Source organism: Hylaeus volcanicus, chromosome 7, assembly GCF_026283585.1.
Source record: "Hylaeus volcanicus isolate JK05 chromosome 7, UHH_iyHylVolc1.0_haploid, whole genome shotgun sequence".
Classification (NCBI taxonomy): Eukaryota; Metazoa; Arthropoda; class Insecta; order Hymenoptera; family Colletidae; genus Hylaeus; species Hylaeus volcanicus.
In genome coordinates, this window is record NC_071982.1 from 12486233 (window position 1) to 12510510 (window position 24278).

Genomic DNA, 24278 nt, shown 5'->3' on the forward strand with positions numbered 1-24278 from the left:
GGGATAAGCACATAGCTCGTCAGCGACTGGGGCCGTTTGAATATATTGGATGGACTTTTGTCACCTCCTGTTTTCTCGTTCGCGACCAGTCGACGCCTTCTTTCTCGAATGGAAAAAGAGAATTTACTATGGATTTGTTTGCTCCCGTCGTCTTTTCAAATATAAATTCATTCGTCGGCCAGACAGGTTTCGTTCTAAAGCGTTTGCATAATTTACCTGAGAATTTGCAATCAGACGAGAGGGATTCGCGTTGCTGATGAAGTGCCAACCATTCGAATGTCTCGTGGATATTTTAGAAGTTACTATGAAAGCATTATGTGACGTGAATGTTGATATACGATATGCCTTCCTTGGTCAAATTAGGCAACGTTTTTGGTCACTCATAAAAGGCTTGGATTCGAAATAAAAACTGAATGCTTTCAACTTTCGTTTTGTAATTTACATGTTTAATTAGCGATACAGATATCTGTGCGTTTTTCTTTGATAAAGTGTATGAGAAGGTATATACATACCATCTTTGTATTTTGTTTTCCCTGCAAAATTCTCCACAATCACCGTTTAATTATAGACAATCATCTTCTATCTTTAGTCGTTAGCAATCACGGTTAAACGCTTGTTAGGAGATAAACAGCTTACTTTCCTTTGCCATTATCGCGAAATTATACTGTTTCGTAATCGATCGTACGAATGATGCCATTTACTATTCAATCTCATTGTGACTGCGCCGCGGTTCATCAGCGGATAGTAGTATACCATTATTTCAATGTCGGGCGAAAATGACTATTCTCTGTGCTTTAAACATCATCGTTAAACAGGAAGCATTAGAATGTTTTTACTTATTTTGAGCAAAAGGTGATTCCGCATAAGTCAAAGTTTATTTTATAACACGTACAAATTTCCGAATACTTCTGCAAAAGATTCAAATTCATATACATTAAAGAGCGATATCAGTCAGTGAACTTGATTAATATATAAATTAATATTTATTCTATAAAATAATACCATCCTTTACTAGATAAACTTTTAACGTACAGAGCCACAGAATATATAAACAGTATTATAACATTGTTAATCCTCAACATTTGACGCTTTCAAAACTTGAACCTTTTAAACAAAATAAAAACAAAATTTCTTATTTAAATTTAAAAAGCCCTTAAAATTCTCTCTCCTTCGTCTCATCTCCACTTGAAAAAAAAAAAAAGAAAAAATGTTCACGACACAGAACCTCTTGCAAAACCACAAAATTTGTGTCCGCAAGTTTCCACAAAGCTGCAAAGGTAGAAGTCGAGTTTCTGGCGATAATGTCCCTCGAGACACCTAACTCGAAACTGTCGCCGCGTATCTCCTCGCGCTCGATAACCGTACAAACTGTCGTCGTGTATCTTATCCGGTCCCGCCTCCCTACCATGAATCTCTCGGGCCCAATAACTCGCGAATCGTCACATCGACGCAGTTTCCATTCGTTAACGTCTGCACGCGAGGCCCAGCTAATAAAGACATAGATCATGATCGCGCGAACAGGATGAATCGGCACCCGACGGTTCGGCGACGATGATCCTCGGATACGAGACCGTAAATTGCTACATGTTCCACGGTTATAACGATACTGGACGCGACGATTCGCGTTTAATCGCTTCCAGTCCCATACTGATACGTTTCTCAAACCCCAGGTGACAATGAGAAACAACGTTGCAGAAAATGGGCGAATCTTATTTTAATACTAGATGAAGAGCAAGATGTAACGTTTGTAGGATGAGACATTTTTGTCTCATTTGGTATTTTTAATTTTAAAGAGAATTGTTGTAGACCAGTTGGAGATGGGCGAATTTTATTCAAGTAGTAGATGAAGAATAGAATGTAACCTTTATGAGAGGAATTTTTGTTTAGTTGCGATTGAAGGGGAAATGTTACATTTGGTATTTTTAATTTTTAAGAGACTTGTTGCAAAGCAGTTGGAGATGGGCAAATTTTATTCAAGTCGTAGATGAAGAATAAAATGTAACGTTTATAGTACGAGGAATTTTTGTTTAGTTGCAATTGGTTGGAGTATGCTTCATTTGCTATTTTTAATCTTAAAGAAAAGAATTGTTGTAGACCAGTTGGAGATGGGCGAATTTTATTCAAGTAGTAGATGAAGAATAAAATGTAACGTTTATAGTACGAGGAATTTTTGTTTGGTTGCAATTGGTTGGAGCATGCTTCATTTGCTATTTTTAATCTTAAAGAAAAGAATTGTTGCAGACCAGTTGGAGATGGGCGAATTTTATTCAAGTAGTAGATGAAGAATAGAATGTAACCTTTACGAGAGGAATTTTTGTTTAGTTACGCTCGAAGGGGAAATGTTACATTTGGTATTTTTAATTTTAAAGAAAAGAATTATTGGGAATTATTATATTTTAAATGGGTCTCCTTTGCAAGTGTAAAAATAATATGTGTGATTAAAAAATTGTCCAACTGCATATATCTAAGAACACTAATGATGATGTATCTCATATATTTCATCACGACTCGCTGCTTTATCTCAAACTACCCACTTCATTATACATAAAATCTGTCCCAAAAACGAACAACACCAAGGACTTGTGATCCACCCACCGTGCAAAAGTAGGTTAAAATCGTTCGATGGACAGGTTGAGTGCTTCCCTTATCCTCCAATACCCTTGTTTCTCTCAAACGTTAGGTATCGGATTACACTAGCCCGGCTACAGGTTCAGCTGATGTCCTAATCTCCTCTGACCTCATTCTTACTCCATTCAAGCCACTACCTCAATATCCCTCCTCAAAAAAACAGAACGTAGTTTTTGCCATTTAAGGCCTTTCCCTATATCCAGTTCGACAGTACTAAAATCAAAAAATCTGGATTGCAAAGGGTTAAGGATCTGCAGTACCTATGTACCTATTATACAATTTAATTTGTTTGTTTTTTAAAAATTCTGTGATCTTTTGTGAATAATTGCAACCCTCTCTGAACTGAACTAAAATCAGAAAATCTAGACTGGAAACGATCAAAGATCTAGAGTACCTATTGTAGAACTTCTTGGATACAAAGGTTGTAGAAGAAATAGTTTAGATTTTTAATTCAAGCATACACCAAATTACTTCTATTATTCTCTTTAGTATATCTCTATACAAGCTGTCAACAGACTTCGTTTTTCTCTTTCAATTGTTCGGCTGTCGTTTGTTCCACAGATCTCTGTCAAAAAGCTCACAGGGAGATCAATCCCTTTTGCACAGATCGCTAATAGATGGTAACTCATATTTGAGTGCCCAAACTCGGCTCTTTACTCACGCTTATGCACCTTGTTTTTTAAAAATTCTGTGATCTTTTGTATATAGTTGCAGCCCCCTCTCGATCCAAATTTCATGGCTTCCGGAGCATACTCTTCATATTCACCATGCTTCCCACCCTCGATTATAATTATAATCATGATTTCCTGTATATCCCAGCGTCGCCCTCAGGGGCTGTAGCATGCGAATATGCAGCTACAGTACGGGCTTAGCGACCCCGGGGTACTCTAGCTAGACGGGGGCCAGTGTGCCCCAACAGACGTGTACAAAACACAAGACTAACGTAAATGTAATGTACAGAGTTACGATAACCCGAACTAAGCCAAAATTAAGGAGTTATGTAAAGCAAAGTAAAGTCAAGAAGAATAGAAATAATTGTGTTGCGATGTATGGATTCAGTGCAATAACTGAAGTGATAGTTATGCATTTAAATATTTACAGATTTCACGACGTGCGTAAGAATCAGGTGATTGAAAATCAGTACAGGAAAGGGACACGCGAAATAATTTTTGCGATTTATTTTATTCTAACATCTTTATTATCGAGGGTTGCGTCAGTGTGACATTTGTCAGATATGCATCCATACTATTTATAAATGATTTTCAATCATAAAAAGCCAAGCAAGCAAACGCCCTAGCGACGAACTGTACAGAAATCAGAAAATCTGGACTGCAAAGGTTTAAGGATCTAGAATACCTACCTACCTATTATGGAATTCGATTCTTTTATCTTCAAAAAATCCTGCGACCTCTCACGAAACGTTGCAACCCTCCCTCGATTCAAATTATTCAAAATGCCATAACCTTTATCTCCTCCGTGCCCCCCTCTCACGCTCTTTATGTCCACCCACCCCTTCAATCGCGATTTCCCGTACATCCCATCCGCGAAAGTCGCGAATCATCGAGCGAAATGGTCGCGACGGATAAGAACAAAGCGCAGGACGGCGTTGGCCTCGCGAGTCCTCGAGGTCCTTGAGGTGTTCCAAAGAGTCTATCGAATTCCGTGTGTCGTCGTCGTCGCAGCGGTCGCCGGCAAAGTCCTCGCAAACGTCGCGCCGCGAACAAAAACCGACACGCGGCCGGTATACCCGTCCGTATCCGTGGAACTGGAGGATACGAAAAGGAGAAGAGAAAGGGCGGCGACCACGCGATGCCCGTGGACCCCGAAGAAGGGGAGAACCCGGCGAAAAAAGCTTCGGCGAAGATCCAATTAAAATAACCAGTGGTCAGGAGACGTCGCCCGAAAGAAGTATAATGAGAGGAGGAGAGCAGAGGACGAGGCTGGAGGGAGATTGGCTAGGGGAGGAAGAGAGACAGGGATACGCACAAAGGGCGAAACGAATCGCGGTCGTCGAATAAAGGAACCCTTCTCGAGACGGAGAGGAAGAGACACAGGGCACAAAGCGCCATTAAAATATTTCTAAGCGGCGGGGGCATGAAAGATGTGGCAAGCCCGCGCTTTCGCGATTCAAATCGAGCGAACGCCATGGAGGAAACTACTGGGGACTCTGTTCGGTTGGAGGAATTGGGGTTTGATGGAATATTCGGGTTATTGGGGAATTTTTATTGGGGGAGTAGTGATCTGGAGTGTTCTTTCGATGGAGTTATCGTGTAGATAGCGAGTGGAGGCCATGGAGATGCTATTGGAGCTCTATTTTGTTGGAGGTTACTGGTATGAATTCTTCTTTCGATTGGCTGATCGTATAGTTCGTGAGCAGAGCTGTCTAATTTATATTGCATGTATGAATAACCTTATTTGTAAGATGAAATGATAGTCAAGATAGGGTTCTTGAAAGAAACATTCAATTTTCGGGATTCTTAATTGTTTATTGAATAGCGAGAAAGTATACAATGTTTTAGAACAGTATTTGTCAATTCAAGATACAGATGTTGGTTTTAGATCAGTTTTAGAAATTGTAGTATCATCCTCCAAACATTAAAGTAGGACTTTTTGTCAGGAACTCTGACATCTTCAGAAAGTTAAATAAATGTTACTATTCTATTATAATATCAAAATTTGGAAGACATAAATGAAAATTGGAAAGGGCACCATACAGTCTAATGTGAAATGAACACAAATTTTCATATGGATCATAAAAGACTGCCTAAATATTACTACTATAATATCCATTAAAATTTCCAAGACATAAATGAAAATTGCAAAGGGCACCATACAGTCTAATGTGAAATGAACACAAATTTTCATATGGATCATAAAAGACTGCCTAAATATTATTACTATAATATGCATTAAAATTTCCAAGACATAAATGAAAATTGCAAAGGGCACCATACAGTCTAATGTGAAATGAACACAAATATTCGTGTGGGTCATAAAAGACCCTGCCTAACTATTATTACTATAATATCCATTAAAATTTCTCAATAAAACACGAATGGTTCAGAATGCATCGAATGTCTTAATTAAAAATGTAAATGACATGTCCAAGTGTCCACCTCGCTGACAGCTATACTTTGTCGCTAAAAATCAACGTCCTAAAATTTCTTTTAGAGAACCCTTCGCTTCGAAAACTACACCCATACTTTCATCAAGAATTTCCCTCTAGAGGCGTCCGCAGCGGAGCCGAGGGGGTCGACTCGATGTCGTGGCGGTCCCGTGAGGGACCCCGGGCGTTAAATTAAGATCCGACGGTGTAAAGTAAGCACGACTCGGGCCCCCCCGCCGCGAAGAGTAGTAATACCATTCAGTGAGTTCGGTTCGGTAGTAGAGTTCGTGTCTTCATCGTCTATGGCGGACGCTTATTGGAGGACCGCCGAGCCGCTCGTTTCCTGGCGCGGAAATTTGCGAAAGGACAGCTTTGGGACGGGGTAGAGGGGAGACTGGAATGAAAAGTATCACGGTCGTAAAGCTTTCCGTGGTGTCCAGCGGCGTCGATGTCCTCCTGCTCCTTTTGGGGAGGACTCATTAGCAAGAATCATCGGGGGATCGTTTGTCGCCGCTCTACAAGCTCGTTACGCGCGCGGGAAGCCGTGCATGCTCGCGCGAACGCGTGTTCTCGCCTTCTTGGGAATCATTTTTGAGGTTTCTCGATGAGGGTGATTCTTATTAGCGAGCTTACATAGTCAAATGTGGTGGGAAATGGTCGAAACGGTTATGTAATGGGTGGTCGAATTAAACCTTTCTCTAGTTCGTAGTTTTATACAGATTGAGGAGTAATTAATTATATGGAATATTAATAAGAACGTAGGGTCTTCTTTAAGGCGCGATTCCTTGTGTAAAAATAAAGCAAAAAGTTCTTTAGTGTTTTGCAATATGGAGCTTTGTTATTTAGATATAAGCAATTAAAGATTAGTGTGACTCTTGGTGCGCGTCGTGTGGAGCCCAGTCAGCTGATTGCACGACGCACACCGACATTAGAAACTTCGATCGCTTATATCTTGTTAACAAAGCCTCCTATTGCAGAGTGCAAAAGGAATTTTCGATTCAAATTTTCGCCAAGAATTGTGTTTACATATTTCGTTTAATGAAAACATATGACACGAGTAAAAGTTGAATTTAAGAAATTGGTTTCCTTAATCGAACCATGTATGTCTTGAATCGTATCATACTCTTAAAATTAAAATTTCATATGGATCACAAAATACCTAAGTTAAATATTACTACCATAATATGTCTTAGAATTTACAAGATATAAATGAAAATTCCAAAGGGCACCACATAGTGTTGTGTTCGGTAAATACAAATATTCGCGTGGGTCATAAAAGATCCCGCCTAAATATTTTTACTACAATATGCATTACAATTTGCAAGACATCAATGAAAATTGCAAAGGGCACCACATAGTATTGTGTTCAGTAAATTAAAATTATATTCGATCAGTTCTTTGAACTGGAAGATTTGTTTCTGTGATTGAGTATAATACAAAGCACATAGAACAAGTACAGAACGCAAAAGTATATTATTACACTATTAAAGACAACTAACCAAAAATAAATTTGGCATACTTTATAACCCGCGGTGCTTACACACAAAATTTGTATTAATTAAGGTAGAATTCCCATTTTGAAAATACTAATAACAATATTACTTTCGCATTCTGTTTTAAATTAAAATCGTACGTCTCGAGTCGCCAGTGATAATTACAGGAATACTCATGATAAATTACGAAGCGTTTCGCGTGTTTCTTTTCCAATAATTTGTCACGGGGTAACGGTTGTAACCATCGTGCGATTCTTAAGCGTCACCGCGTTTAATAAATTTGCTACTTGATTAAGCTCCGTCCCTTTTTCGGCGCGAGGTAACGCGGAATTTTCATTTGAATCTTAATTAATCCCATTCACATCGATCGCATAAATATTGATTACACGACAGAGAAAGTATGGCGCGTGAGTAATATCGCCAGGGTACGTTTATTTCGTTTTCCTTCGAACGATACGACGGTAACACCATAGGCACGCCCGCTATTTGGTTCTCAAAGGCCATATCTAAAATAATTTAACAGTTAGACCAAAGATGGAATACTTGTTCATGTTCTTTCCCTGGTAGAGATACATAGTTAACCATAAAAGTATCTGTTCATCCCGAATGTATAACACGATCCCCGACTTTGTTAAATGCGAAGTACCGAGGAGGAAAACAACTTGTGGTTGTCCTGAGGTGATTAGAAAAACAAGAACTTTACTTAATTTTATTGGTTTATCGAATTAATCGTAATTTCAATTTTATTTGCGGAAAATTAAATTGATTTTTCTAGAAAATATTCTGTTTCAGAGAATGAAGAAGTGAACAAGAATTATTTTTATGAATATAGGGAATGACAATAAGTATATAAATAAATTCTGAAAGTTAGAATTACCAATTAAAAATTGAAATTCAGTTTAATATAATCCTCCATTGATATATTTAAAATAATAGTGTAAGTAAGTAGAGAGTCACCAATCTTCTTAAATTTAAAAAGAAATTTCCCCAGAAATGAATAGATGCTAAACTATTAAACACAAAGTTCCTACTGATCCATACTTTTCTAATGGTAATCTGAATCATACGAAATGGGTTGTAGGGGGTGTGTCAGAATCGTTTCAGAGAAGCTTCTGACAGATGAACGTTTCCAGTCACTCACGTTGTCACCTTGCCCCGCGATCATAATTTAAATCAATGGCGACGGTTTTGTTAACTACTCCGCGTCGGGTCAATTTAGATCCTTATTAATGGACCCCCGAGCATCGTTGGATTATGATCGATAGCCACGAGTTTGGTATAGTATTATTTCTCGAATTCTTCCCCCAGGCCGTCGTTAATTCGAAGGGTTTACGGTGGACCGTAACACTCGTAATCGTCGGATATTGTGGCCCCCAAGAATGCGACAGGAATTCCTCGACAGGCTGAGACGTTTTCTTTGTGTCATTCAGCTTGTAAACTGAAATTGATTGGACGGCGTACAATGCGCCTAATGTAGAAGAAATGAAATGTGGCGGTGGATCGCGTTCACTCTTCGAAGTTTGAGGACAAAGAATGTTTCGATCATGCACTAGCGCGCCGAAATGTGATTGCAATTAGTATTAGGTAATGACAGTATCGTCATTTATGAAACCGATTAGCTGGAAGGGCGAAAGGGTTAAAGACCCCTAACAAAAATAATTTTGTTAAATGCGAAGTATCGAGGAAGCAAACAAGTTGTGGCGGTACTAAGGTGATTAGAAGAATAAGAACTTTATCTATTGTATTATTGGTTTAACGAATTAAGCGTAATTTTAACCTTTTTTGCTCGAAAGATGACTCTCAGTCACCATTAGGTTTCACGCAGCAAATCTACAATACCTAATGTTTCTTTAGGTTTCATTTCTTTGGAGCTCGAAGTGTCAATAAAATGATTGTCGCTGAGCTAAAGGTGACCTTATTTTCAAATCTAGATAGCTTAGAATTCATGGCGATAGAATGCTAAGAAACGTCTTGAGTTGCTGGTAGATACCAGAAAAAAAGGCCTCGAGTGCAAAGATTTTTCTGAAAAATATTCTTTTTTAGAAAATGAAAAGACCAGATAGTAGGCACCAATTATTTTTATGAATATAGGGAATGACTGTAAATAAATAAAAATAGTATCAGGGGAATTTCCTATATGGAGATCACAGATAGGTTACGAGTTATTACAAATTCCAAAAGTACTGTCATCATTTATGAATTCTTGAGACAAATAAGAAAATACGAAGGAATAAAATAACGGAAAAAATTTGCTTTTTTTGGAATTCGATCTCTTGCTACATGGTTCGAACGACGAAGTGTTAAAAAGATCAGAAATGAAAGCATGCTCGCGAAGGCGAAAATGAAGGTTTATTCCGATATCGCGTTCAGCATCGCGACATGTTGCAGCCCCAAAGATGGTCGAGAGTGTCAATCGATGATAAATCGATGAACACGCCGACTCTTTCGGAGCATATGTAACATCTTGTTAGAGCATATCTGCAGATGCCAAGATGGTCGACGACGTCGGCTTCGAGTGGAACAACAAAACTGTGATTCTTGAAAAGCTTCGTGTCAACTAAGGTTTGACAGTGAGTCAAACCAACTTGATCACATTATTCTACTTTTTACATTCGAGTGTTACCGATTTTCTCAACGTTATTTATCTATTTAATAAATGATGATCCATTATGGCACATAAGCCACACAGTTTATGCAAATTATAGAAATGTAAAACAGCGAATGGCAAAAAATAATCTTCTGTCAAATACTAGGACATAGGAGACTTGTTCCTTAAGAATTTAAAAGGCAAACTCCTATAATTATATAAAAAAAAAAATAACAGGTACTACTTATGCTTCATAAAATGCAGGCAAAAAATAATATCCAGTATTTTCTATTATCATTCAACTACCTTATCATCAAAAGAATAAAATATATAAGGTGTCTAAAATGTATAAATTAAATATAAATTGTTTTTTTTTTTATTATTATTATTTACAAATGCGTAATGATAAGTTTGAAATCCTTTTGACCGCGAGTGTACCCTATAGTGGACTCGAAGATTGTTTGCAAGATTCAAGGTCATAAACAGAAAATTGAATCGGTAAAAATTGAATCTGACAAGGAACACGCAATGTTGCCTGACAGCAACAGCCGACTGACGCGAGGTTAACGAAGCTCAGTAACGAGAGGCTCGTAAAATCGTACCGTACCTTCCCGGGCGTTCGCAAAATAATTAAATTCGACTGCGGTCGTGGCCGCGCGTTACGTAAAAATTTCATTTCACCGAGAGTTGTAATTAGAGCCGCGTCAGCCTCTCTCCCATTGGCGTAGCTAGTTACAAACATCTTAAGTTTATTTTAAATTGTAATCCTTCGCCCATTGATATTTAATTGTAAGCTTCTATTCGTTAATTTTTATCTTCTTCTTCACTTTGATTTTATTTAGTTTATTGTAGTTATTCTAACCAAGAAGTAAGAAATTTTAGAAGCTGAGAGGGAATGGAGAAAAGGTACGTACGCTCATGCTCTCCAGTAGATTCTGAACAATTACCCAAGCGTGCGCAAAATTACAATGACAATATTTCATCCCTGTCCTGGCGAGCTGTCAGAATTAATGATAATTATCTGCCTTAATAATAATTTAATAGCGGTGCAATAATCACTGCTCGACTGCGAAGGTTTGGAAGCTGAACGAGTCCTGTCGCAAAAGCGTGCTAAAAAATTGAGTGCTTCGATCGTGACCTAATTACGACGATAAAACGCTGAAACACGCATAACAGCCTCAAAGTGCAGATTTCTGGATCTGTCTAGCGCACTGGTTTCATGGCACAAAATTAGACAAACATTCCCAATCTTCCCAGACTCGTAGCACTGCTCGCAACAAAACAAAGCCTAAAGCAACTTTCAATGAAATTAAAATTGATCTTGACGAGTCGAACAACTGCACAGAAAATACAAGTATTATTATTTAGGATGGACCCGTTAAAATAAACTAATAAAATAAAAAATTGAAGATAAAGATAAAACTACATAAAAATTGACAACCAAGAGCTTGCAAGTATGGTTCAAACGAGTGTCTCGATATTTTTTGTTCTTAGAAAAATTGCTGTAGATTTGATCTACAATCCTGATAGCGTTCCACCTTTGTTACACGCGCGATCGCCACCAAACACGTGTAAACATCAAAGGGATTCACTCGAGGTGGACGTAATTTACTGCGCGATTTTCAAGTAGCTGTCTAACTTTATCATACCCAAGAATATTGCGCATCGAATTTCATTGCTCGGGAATGGAAATTTGACAAGGTGTGACGGGCCTACCGCACGTGTCGACACGGTGCTGTGAGCCTCACATGCATTCATCGTTGTATGCACGGTGCATTCATCCTCGGATGCAACCTCTCGATGCACTTATCGCGTTAGACGCGAGAATAACGACCCGTAAACCTGCAACTGCCACCCACAAATTGTACCAATAAATAATAAGTAATTTTCAGTTTCTTTGGAAGCTAACGAAGACCTTGGTTGGAAATAGAATTAACAAAATTCTAGGCAATACTGTCTTTATATCTCTTCGACCAGGTCAATAAGTAACACATGTTTCTCCATGGTTTAAGCTTAACCCTTTGCACTCGAGATGTTTCTTAGCGTTCTATTGCCATGAATTCTAAGCTAGATTTGAGAATAAGGTCATCTTTACCTCACCGACAATCATTTTAATTGATACTTTGAGTTCCAAAGAAATGAAACCTAAAGAAACATTAGGTATTGTAGATTTGCTGCGTGAAACGTAATGGTGACTGAGAGTCACCTCTCGAGTGCAAAGGGTTAATTTTTCAAAGACCAAGAAAATTCTTGATTACTTGAAAACATAGTTGAATTGCTAAACAGCATTATAATTCAAATCCACTTATGAAGTGGCAGATTCACTACGTTCCTCGCAGTGAGAATAAAAATAAAATCTCAACATATGAAATATAGCAGATTTCAAAAATATTTGTTGTTAAAGAGTTCACTGGCACTGAAAACTTTATTGGTATAGAAATTTCCTCTAGAGTATTCTTTTTTCATAAAACACTAAAGTCGTGGTACATTCTTTAAGTAGCATAAATTCCCCTGTTTATAAGTACGATACGGAAATTAAGTTATAACATCGAGCATATCCTATTTGCGATACCCTATCTGCCTACCCTGACGAATTAAAATCGATTCGACTCAGCACAATTTCGTCGTAAAACGACGTTATATCATCTCGAATTCAATACTGCGGCGTAATCTTGCAGCGAATCGGTCGATTTCGGACAAGAGCCTTCGGATAGGTCGTTTATCCTTATCTCAGGTTGGATCTTACCGGTGAAGTGCGAACGATTGAGTCCCCGCGACGAAACCAAATCTCGATCGAGGTGGTCCCTTCTTTTTGGATCCCTTCGAGGCCAACGCGATCGCCTCGCTTCGCTGAACCCTGTTGCGTGCCGGCGGTCGCTCTCTTTTCCTACCGGCGTATTCGGGGCCCCGTCTTCTTTTACAAAAGGGACGCGTCTTTGTGAATATTGTTGCCCCGACAACACGGAAAGCTACTTTATAGGAGATCTCCGCGCGAACCCTTCTTGCATTAAAGGGACGGAACGTACGTGTCGCGAGGGTAACACGAACCTCGAACAGGGTACGATGATAAAGTCGCGATCGCTCGACTAGACCCTCGCGATCATGAGCTTAGGGGACCGTAACACGGTGTGCATGGTGACAGGGGGTAGGTTTCGATTACCTGGATGCAAATGAATGAGCTGTCGACAAATGCTAATATCCTGGCGGCGCGTAGAATGATTTCCTCGGTGACGGGTATGGTTTACAGATCGTTGCAGGATTGCATTGGAAACGTTGTATAGCCGGTGGTAATCTAGCTCTGATTAGTCTCAGGTGAATTTTAATTGCTCGTGGAATTGGACACTGATTGGAATAATTAATTTATGTCAGGAGTTGTAGAACAATCCTTTTTTTTTATATTTTGGGGATCCTAGCTTATATAATGTAAGAGAAATAATTTCACTTGGGTATTATGTTTTTATAATACCACTGTGGCTGTTACTTTCTCAATAACGCCTGTTTGATATCATAGAATTTGACTAGGAAAGTCCTATTATCTCACTCACAAGTGGTATACAGAATGTCTTTTCCTAAAAGAATTTGTTTTTCTTAAAAGGAAATTATGTAACCAAAAGTTTATTGGCGTAAAAACAAAATCTTCCAAGGTATCCTGTTTCCATAGAACGCTCGAGTCATAGTGTGCTCTTTAAATAATGTATATTTTCCTTTTCATTTACCTGAATTATACACAAAAACAAACCCACTTGTATAATATCATGTATCATCTCTTTTATCAGGTTGTCCAGGAAGTTTGTGCTAATTTTTAAGAAAAGTTCAAAGCCACGTTTGAATTTTTATATATACAATCAGTCCTATAAGTACTCGTACCTTCTATGTTCGTTGAAGAAATTTGTCTAAATTATATAATAGGTTTGATGTTTCCAATGTTGCCCTTTTTACCCCCTCAGGGGTTGAATTTTGAAATATTCTTTCTTACTCCTTGTGTACATCATAAAGGAAACCTCTGTGCAAAATTTCAACTTTCTAGGTTTGAGGGTTTACCTTGGGCGATGACACAAACTTTGCAGCCCCTTTTCACCCCATCAGGGGTTGAATTTTTGTAAATGCCGAAATATGTATTCGATTAATCGTATCAAAGAGCTTTAAGACCAAATTTCAAGCAAATCCGACCACAACTAAAATATTCCTCGTACAAACGTTGCTACCTCTTTTTACCCCCTTGGTGTGTTTCAAAATTTCAGCTTTTCAGGTTCAAGGGTTTAGCCTGGACGTTGATTATAATCGATCAAGGCTTCATTCTTATATATATATATAGATTACAAATATCTTGACACAAATTTCTTTGATAGACATGGAGAGTACAAATATTTATGGGACTGACTGTATTTATTGAATTACATAGGTACCATTTTGTTCCACAACCTTTCCACCTTTTAAAGAATGTATACATGTAACTTGTTCTCAACCATCTCCGATATATTCAGACCTGTACCACCCACCCAAAATCGACATGGATTTTTTAGACAACCCAATAATTTCCATTCCCAAAGAAATTTAAAAGATACATTAATTTGTTTATTAGATCATTGATTAGATCATCGAAGCGATACGTGATAATATGTCACTATTTTTGATACGATACAAGAACATGAAAAGTATAGTATGCTGTTTTAAAATCGCGCATGGCACCAATATTTCATGTCGTTTATACAAAAAGATACCTTTGATGCTTCTTTTACACCGATCAATTTTGCTCGAAACCTTCGCTTGTTCATCCACCACAATTCGGTCTATATATCAATAGAAATGAACACACATTTCCCGAGCATGCGACGCGTCGAAAGTTCTCGCAACGGAGATCCCATCGACGAACAAAGACATCTTCTTACCTCGTTTGCCGCGGTCCCTGGATCTGCCCGAGAATCAGAAGGGCTATCGCGGTTGCCGCGATGTCACCACGACGCATCTCTTACATCACAATCCCCTTGTTTATTGAATTCATAAAACGGATGTGCACGCGACGAGTTTTCACGCTTCCGCAGTCAAACGGCCGGATGCGCGACGGAAGTTCGTCGTTTCAGTGGCACAACGTTAGTTTCACGGCCCTTGGCCAAGGCGATCGGACAATTTCTCGCACTTTACCGCACCAAACACTGACTCGAACTCTGCTCCGTCCCGAAATATTCGAAAATCACGGTCACAATCGTCCTCCGTCGAAGAATACCGGAATAATATCTACCTAGCCACGATTGTTCCCAAGATTGGTCCTGTATCGTTCCAACGTCACTCAACCGTTTCCCCCCAAGGCGTTTCGAATCCCCACTTGGTGCACGCGTTAGAAACGCGAATCGCTCCTGCAGCCAGCTCCTTTCGCGAGGAGCCTCGTTAAAGTCACCGCAGAGTCCTTCCTCCCTCCCTCAGCCGTCGAAACAATGCGCCGCGAGAGAGTCAAACTGCAAGGCCAACATTTGGAAACTGTCGAGTGTTTGCCCCGCTTAACTGGTCCCGACGGAGTGTTTGCGTTCGCCAAATACTCAAAACCCCCGTCTCCGTCGGCGGGTGACTAAGCGACGAGAAGCCTCTGGTCGGTTGATGTGTCTATACGCTCGCGAGCATCGCCTCGAGTAGTCATCGCGTGCCCGAAACCGCTCGCTAATTCGAGTCCTCTTCGAGACGAGCCTCGTTTACCCGTGATTTCCACGCTCGAAACCTGCGATCGATCCCCGATGGAACGGTGAATTGGCATCGATCAGGGCAACCCGTGGGATCTGGTTAAAGATCGGAATGCGCTCGAGCAATTTATGCGTTTCTCCAGAGAATCCCGAACGATCGGAGGGATGGGAGGCGACCCCGGGCCAAACGGGTTGTTAGCAAATAGTCGCTAATTAAAAAGATAACCACGCGCAGCCGATTATCGACACCGGGTTTATAGCCTGATCGACGATACGCGTCTCACGCGACGTATTATTGCCCTGCGAGCGATGCACACGCGATCCTGTCTTATTGTCCCGGTGTGGCCGGTGCTAACGATTCCGTGGGGAGGATTTATCGATCGGCTCATCATCGCCGCGTTAAAAGTCGTGGCGATCGCGGCGTCAAGATCGCTGGATCACCGCCGTGAGCGTGATCGATCGCTGGTTCCCAGTCACGAGAGGTAAACGTTCCTACGCGCAAACCGCCTTCTTTTTCTCTTTCCATCGGGCTCCACCGTCGAAGCCGACTTAACGAAGAGGAATTCCTTTTCACCGCGTGCCCCTCCGGCCTGCTACCGGTTCTTATTGTCCCACTCGGCTTTATTATTCCCTTTTGTCAGTTTTTTTCGAACGTTTGTAGCTGGTACGCGCGCGCCTCGCGCTTTCAGACAACGGGAAGGAACCACGGCATTATCCCGGCCCTAGAAAATTTGTATGCCGCCTCCCGACGAACGTTACCAGCTGAAGAATCCCTGAACGAGTTAGATGATAGTCTCGACGGGCAACATCTCCTCCGCAGCCTTCGGGGCTATCGCGTGTCACTCGATCTCCTCAGATTATCGCTGGCCGTAATTAAAATTTCATGATCGATTCCCCCGTGACCAGGCACTACGACGGACAGGTGCGAAGGGATGCTTCTTGGAAGTCTCGGTTGGATGGTGCACCACCTGACGCGCCGTTAGACGTCATCCTCGCGATAAGAATTCCCTGACGTCCTGCTCGGCGAACTTGGAATAATTCTGCTCCGTCCAGCGATGTCCGAAAATCACGATAACGAAGTCGGTGTCCCTTCGATAAGAGGGTAGACTGTCGATGACAAGGTTCGATTCGACCCACTCGCGAACAAGCCGGACGATGGCATCGACGAGCGGCCCGGAACTGGAGCAGAGGGTAACTGTGCAAGGTGTGCGAGGTAAAGTGGTGTTTCAAGGTAGCCACCACCTTTGGCACGACCACCACAGAGTGACAACCACCACCACCAAGGGGACCGTGACTGGAAGAGGTAGGAGAGCACTAGCACCTACGAGGGGTTAGCCGGCACGGACAGTCCGACGGGAACACCGCGTGCACATGGGAATTTGAACGAGCGGGCAGAAAGTAAAGCGCGTTCGGTCGAGAGGAGGGCCCGCGATGGACTGGTCTCGCCAACCCAAGTCCTCCTACCTTTGGGATCAGGTCCCAGCCTCTACGATGTTACCTCTACGATCCTACCTCGCCACAGTCGCTCTCTTTCTCGCTCGTCCTCCGCCTCCCTCTTTTCTACCTCTCCGTTTCCCCCCCTGTCTTGCCCACCTTCTTCGTTCTTTTCTTCTTCCTCCAGCCACGTCCGGCTTTCTCTGTTTCTTGCTCCTCAAAGGGGGCTCTCTTACTTTCTTCTCCCCCTTTTCGGACCCTTTCCGTCGCTGCTCGTGTCTCTCCTCGCGTGTAACGCGTCCGCGGACCGTCTCAGCCTCGTACCCTCCTCGCTTTGCTTCAGTTTCGGAGTTACCTGTTGCCCAATGGCCCCGAGTACGTCTATATTCGACGTACCGCGTCATGGATCCGCGGTCGCGCCTCAATTTCGCTCTTGCTACCGTCTGAACGGCGTCTGTCGCGTCCGCGGAACCTCCAGGTATCCCAGTTTCCGCCCGTTACCGCGGTGTCGTCTTTCCTCTGCGGTTTCCCACTTGGCCGAGCGGAACGGAAGAACTGGTAGCTCTTCTTCGTGTAAACTAGCCCTGCTCCGGTGCAGTACGCTGGTTAAATGGTCTGTGTGCGTCGCTCCGAGTACGGACGACTCCGGGGGCGGCTTTTGTGGGTCAGTGATCCGCGGATCTTTCTATTTACTGGGTCAAATGGAACAGTGTTGAGCATAATCGTAATCATAATCACGACTATGATCGGAATCAAATGTTTTCGAGTTGTGATTACGATTACGATTGTAATCAAATGGTTCAGAGTTCCGATTACGATTACGATTACAATCGTAATCGCAAATTTTTCTGCGATTACAATCGTACTCGCAAATTTCTTATTAGCAAATTTTTCATTTTGACGAAATCATGGTTTTGTAGGATTTCGAGGGTGAGGAACACGAATCTGAAGTCGGTTTTTAGGTACAAAATTTCTATGCCTGAAAACACCTGAACAATACGATCGTAATCGCAGAAAAATTTACGAATATGATTGTAATGGCAACTCTAAAACATTTGATTACAATCGTAATCGTAATCACAACTCGAAAACATTTGATTACAATCGTAGTCGTAATTATGATTACGATTATGCCCAACACTGAAATGGAATTTGCATAGGTAGAGATTGCGAGTGCTGGTACTCCATCATTATAGGATGTCACTGGTTCTATTGGTAGGTTTCATGGAGTCTTTGGAGTGTTGTGAAATAGGTTTCGTCGCGTTATGGAGTAGCAAAGGAGTTGGATATTAAATAGAGAAGCAATTGTATTCGTATATTGATTTATATCCATTTAATTTTAAAGAAATAGTAGGATGTACATAGTAAGTGTAACTATGACATCTGTCGGTACTAGTACTTCTAATGTTTAACAGTTTTGACAATTTACACACATCGTACTGAATTTCTGTCCTGTTAGGAGAACGATATAAGAAATGATTCGGATAAATTCTGTGAAGCCTTGCGAGGTATTCATTCGCCCATACGTCATGTTGTTGCGAGCCTAGAACATCGTGCATGAATTATAATTAATTGTCTTAGAATCGTTGAATTTCTAAACGCCTGTCCCCTTCCGAGCTCTGCACACTTGATATCTCCAAAGGAAATTTAAACATCCCATATAATATTATGATATATAGTAAATATAAATTAGACCGTATCGTATAAACTAATTATTCTACGAACAAACGACGTTAAATCTTTCGCATCACCGCATCGTAAAGAATTTAACTTCTTTCTATTTAACTTCTTTTCTACTGGTAACAAATTCATAACACTCGCATTGTCATAAATTATTTCCTTTTACGCTCGTATTTTAATTCGACTTCTTCGTACTGACTCATCGAGTCCATGAATTTCGTCCTGTTGCGGAATTCCGTGAAAAACGATTTGAAATATTCGTCGCAAAAGCGCGAGGTTTACCCATTGAAACAATACCGCGGTCAAGAGCGCATAAACAATGCGGTTTCGCAGTCACACGTTATTCAGATAGGAAAGAAATACAATGTCGAATGAGTCAGTAGCCCCGCATTGAAATTACGCGGTGCGCCATGCTCGACTCCATTTATCTTCGCGTACGTCTACGTTTGCACACTTACATCGTAGAGTTATAGCGTAAAATGCAAATATATAGCGTACCGCTTTAGATCGCGTATCGGCTATTTATTACTTATTTTACTTTACCCTGTCCTACGCTGAATGCCGGAACTTATTAATCTTAACGGATGTCTGTATACAGGATATTATATCGCGAGCTTGCAATTCGATACTTTTTCGAACACGTACGCGCCTATTGTACTTTTCGCTTGGAAATATTCTTTAAAATACTTTGAAAACATTATTGCCGTCATTTAAAAAACTGACCAACTTTTACTTGAAGCACAAGCTTCGGATTTGTTTAGATTTGACAAATCAGTTTTAGATAAACTTTACTATAAAGTTTCACAAAACTTTATCATAAATTTGTTCGAATCATTCCACTGATAGAAAAAGAAAATAAAAAGTTATTTTCTTGCCCTTGCTACTTAAAACGTCTCGACTTTCAAGGCTCCATGATCTTTCATGAATAAACTTCTCAAAAAGCAGGATATTCCGACAATTTCGATTCATGATTGATCATTGTTATGATAGCTAGCAGTATACTTATATATAATATCAATGTTATTTCGTTTCGAGAAATTAGTGTGTCGCAAGGCACGAGCGTGACCTCATTTCGATTTTTCAATCGCCATCGACCTACACCGCCCTCGTTTTCGAGAAAAATGCGTCTGCATCATTCGGTCGTGCAACAGGCGGAATGATCGATACGTATCCACGCGTGAATTTTCGATCCTATCTGAGCGCGATCGTGATTCATTTCGTGGGTGGATCGGTCGATCCACCCGTTCGACTTGAAGTCGAATTGATGTACGAGGGGTGTGCCTCGACTCGATCCTGGAGAGCGAACGTCCGCGTAGTTGAAAACGATCGAGCAATCGAGGATTTCTACGATCGATCCCGTACACGATCGAAAAAGCAATCGACTGATTACAGTGACAATTACCCTCTAAGAAATTTCTGTCAAATTTCTTTCAAATTTCATTTTCTACATGCTTTTCCCTTCATTTTATTTGTAGATTAACATATCGACAATATTTTGAAAGATTCAAACATCAATGTTCGAAATAATTCATTAATTAATTTCATTTATGTGAATATCTTTCCACGTATAATTTACTTACTGAAACCGTTCAATTATTCTTGTCCCTTTACAATTCAATTTTATTCTAATAATAATAAGTCACGTTTCATTAATTCAACAGTTATCCAGATAAGCTTCTATCCATTTGACATAAAACCTACTTTAATAACACGATTCAGGGTCCCTTCGGAACGAGTCGCGTCTCCCAAAGAAAGCGTCTCCCTTTTCTCCCATTTCTCCGCCGAAATTTCTTTCCATATACAAAAATTATGCCCGCCTCCGATCTTGTCCATCCAGAGGTGTCGCGTATTTCTCTCAAACGTTAAAAAACAAAAGAAAAAAAGCGTGAAACAATTAAGACGCCCCCAGCGAAATTGGCTGCCGTTCGCGCCACGAGCGTCTAGGCTCCACGAGCGTCTAGGCTCCACGAAAATAGGATCCGGTGATTTGAACGCCCGATGAGGAAGATTTATGGTCGCGCGCTGCGGCGCACATCGATTGAACTCACCGATACGTTCCCCGTTGCTGACGATAATGCGTGCAATAAAATCTGGGTTAAGTAATACGGGGTGAAATTCGGTTCGGGCGATAAATTTTTGTTCGAACGTAATCTGGACCGATCTTTCGCGCGACCGCTCTCTCGTAAAACGCGTTGCTTATTACAATTACGAAATTCTTTCTCTCGACCGTGTCCGTGGCGTTTATTTATCGAACCTGGACCAGAATGGCTTACCACGCGAAATTCGATGAAACGTTCGTTATAAAAAATGATAGATGGAAGGAAAATGTTAAATAAACGAAGATCTTTGTAGCAATTGATTTATGGAGATAAAAATGGGGAAGTTGTGGTAGGAGGATGTGAATGTTCGTTTTTTTAAAGACTCGCGTAATGATATGAGGGTTGATTAACCCTTTGCACTCGACGACAGTTTCAATACAGGGAGCTAACAATTTGGACGACTAGACCTTCTTCTAGTGCTTCAAAGTGTACCAGTTTACACTTTAGGAATGTATTCCGCTTAAACTTCACTCATATATTGGTGACAGTGCTTTTCACTGAAGAAGTAAACAGATTAATTCTGAAAGTCAAGCGTCAAAGGAAACGAATTTAAATGAAACTTGTGAATATTGGTCAATTTACAAAAGTAACTTTGGCAGTCAACGTGTCAATATGCATGATCTTAATTCCCCATTGCTTTCTCGGCAATATCATATACACGATTCCTTTCGTGTATCGCGTTAGAAGAATTTATTAAACCGAAGAGGCCCATAAATATAAACGGTTTATTCTCCTTTACACGAATGCGTTAAAAAAACCATCGCGTTACTACTCAATTCAAAAGCAACGAGTCATACAGAAATAATACCAATCCCCTTTCAAATTACCCCGATACGTTTCACAGGAATACATTTTCATAATTCATTTCCACTTCGTCATACTTCCCTCCGCCACGCACGTTAAGTTCGCGAGAGGGAAGCCTTAACGATAACGTGTTTACTTATAAAACCCAAGTCCTAGGCGGAGAAAAGGAGGGGGACAAGTTACGAAGTCGATATAGGCGACATTTTTATGTTCGACGGTCAGGGAAGGCTTCGGAACCCTTTTCGCGAGACATTGGAAATTAGTATGTGCCGGTGTCGGCAATTTTCTGCCCTTTATAGGCCCACGGCATGCGAAACGACGGGCACACCGCTTAGAAAATGTACGTGCATACGAGGCGATGAGATTTTTATTCAAAAGACGGATCTGCGGCCGCTAATGGGCAGCGCGGTGGTTCCCTTCGATTTTCGAGGAAACAAGCGTGCCGTGTAGCAACCAGAAGGGCCCCACGAATTCCCATTAATTATATACCATTACTTCGTAATTGTACGCCATATGTTTTCGATTTTAAAGGGGCTGTGTATGTGTGCACGTAGGTAGGTCTTCTTGCAAGGCTATAGGGGAGAAAAGAATAACGATAATTCGATATTCCACGAATTGGGCTAAATATTGGATCTAGGAATAGAAACATGGTAACGTTAGTAGTAATTTAAAAGGGAACACGGAAAATTTTGTTTGGTTCCCTAATCATCTAGGACTCGTGGTGCTATGTCGACCTAGCAGAGTATCAATGTTTTGTCGAGTAAATTTTTGGACTTTAATATGAGTAGGCACAGTATATTTACGTAGAACGTTCTACGTAATACGGTCCTCTTTAGAATACAAATCTCAGGATCGTATATATTTTTTATCCATTATATTATTCTTCCATTCCTCAAAGGAAATGTACCTGGATCAGTATAGAATTGAACAGCTTTCATTATAAACTAAAGTCTTGATAGATACTTTCTTGACTTAATTTATCTTACTCCTCTTCAAAAACAATACATAAAATTAACCTACAAGAACCTATAACGTTCCACCATTTTATTATAACATCCACAGTTTTTACTACAAACTAACGTCTTGCCAAGTAGGTTATTTCTTGAACCAGTTTATCTTAGTCCTCTTCAAAAACAATTCATAAAATTAACCTGCAAGAACCTATAACGTTCCACCATTTTATTATAACATCCACAGTTTTTACTACAAACTAACGTCTTGCCAAGTAGGTTATTTCTTGAAACCAGTTTATCTTAGTCCTCTTCAAAAACAATTCATAAAATTAACTTACAAAAACCTACAACGTCCCACCATTTCAGCAAATAAATTTCCATGTTGTTTTGAACAGTCCACCAAAGATTTCCTCGGCAATAGTCTGCAACTGGACCATGTAATGCTTTCTATTACGGTCCCTGCTTTCTGCCATTAAATTTGTCGACAACAAGTCGCAAACAGGGACCAGAAACGGAATTTTATTCAGCCATTCTCGGCGCACAATGAGAACAGGTACGCGGCATGCGACACGATCGGGATTATTCCGTCATTTTATTGGAATGACTCGAACAAACGGCAGGAATCATGTCTGGCTGCACAGCCTCCTGTCGTTTCAGACACTCGACCGGCTTATACATACACACGCATCCCTATTCGGTGCACCGGATCCGCAGAAAGAGAGGCAAACGCGCCAGATGGAGGACAAATGATCGAGAAAGCATCGCGTACGATTCAACAAATTGTTACCCATCGCGTTGATTCGTTATCGAGATGCGATCAATGCTATATCGATGGCCGTTTATTCTCCGATCGAAACAAAAGTCGTTTTTTCCACTTTTATTCTGTCTACTGCTATTAAAGGCTACGGGGATCGATGGTTTCGCGTGATTGGACGGCATTGAGGCTGGAGTCTCGTGCTTTGTTGGGATCGGGAGCATTTATTGCAATTTCACACTGCGTTGCCTTCGTTAATTTCGTTTCTATCCAGTAGGAGAAAAGTTTTATGGATTAAAGTTGTCATAGTTTGCAGAAGTTTTTTTTTTTAAGATTTACATACATATTATAATATGGAACAGAATTGTCATCGAAACAAAAATTCCCTTATCTATTCGCCAGATATTGACATCTTCTAAGAAAATAATTTGGTATGTTTCAGGCGAAACGTGGGTCAAGTCTATCGTGGACATCGAGAAAAGACACCTGACCTGAAGATTTGCTTTTTCTTGACCATCTTTAAACGTATCTCAAATACGATGCTTGTACTGTAAAATTACACTTTGGTTTAGATTTAGATGTGCATTTCAGTCGTGAACAAAAATTCTTGAATTCTAGTAGTAGTATCCGCTGTTAAAGCTGGGACTACTTGTAATATTTGTTTCAATACATTCGCACAAATCTCACAAATAAATTCTCCCCGTAATAGAGCATTAATTAGACCCACAGTATAATCAATAAATATCGTTTAAAATGTTTGTACCTCCCCCGAAAAAAAATAACAGTTTCCTAAATAGTTCAACATAAACGAAACTGCAACTCGCTTTCCACCATTCCAAAAATAAGTCTCTGTACACAGAGTGTTAATATTTTGAAATAAAGGACCCAGAGTCAACAAGAAAGGATTTTCGAGCAGTCCTCGATCGCAGAAGTGGGCACGCTCGATACGAGTGGTACGAGTGTTATTGTTCCATCGTGATAAGAGGTCCAGAATGTACCGTACCGGAAATCGCATTGCGCAACGCTGTTTGTACAGGACGAGAGAAGATGATCGCGGTACAATGTGAA

At 40.5% G+C, this 24278-nt stretch overlaps 2 protein-coding genes across 14 annotated transcripts in view; one reads left to right on the plus strand and one right to left on the minus strand.

The window, feature by feature from the left end:
* Positions 1-24278, plus strand: part of LOC128880024 (proteasome subunit alpha type-5-like) — a 198024-nt gene that overhangs the window by 144045 nt on the left and 29701 nt on the right. The window contains exon 10 of one of the 12 annotated variants that reach the window (XR_008457737.1): positions 23653-23927. The exons of 10 other annotated variants lie outside the window; for them this stretch is intronic. Coding sequence is in view for 1 of the 2 variants with exons in the window: in XM_054129657.1 (XP_053985632.1) it covers positions 23653-23700 (48 nt within the window). In the remaining variant the exon portion in view is untranslated. Of the gene's footprint in view, positions 1-23652; positions 23928-24278 lie in introns of those variants that run through there. One more of the 12 variants, XM_054129657.1, reaches the window with a different exon arrangement.
* LOC128880033 (protein Wnt-2b-A-like) overlaps positions 1-24278 on the minus strand; it is an 82740-nt gene that overhangs the window by 48979 nt on the left and 9483 nt on the right. Inside the window, exon 1 of one of the 2 annotated variants that reach the window (XM_054129670.1) lies at positions 14704-15289. The exons of the other annotated variant lie outside the window; for it this stretch is intronic. Within the exon in view, the coding sequence (XP_053985645.1) occupies positions 14704-14780 (77 nt within the window). The 5' untranslated portion in view covers positions 14781-15289. Of the gene's footprint in view, positions 1-14703; positions 15290-24278 lie in introns of those variants that run through there. 2 annotated transcript variants of the gene reach the window in all.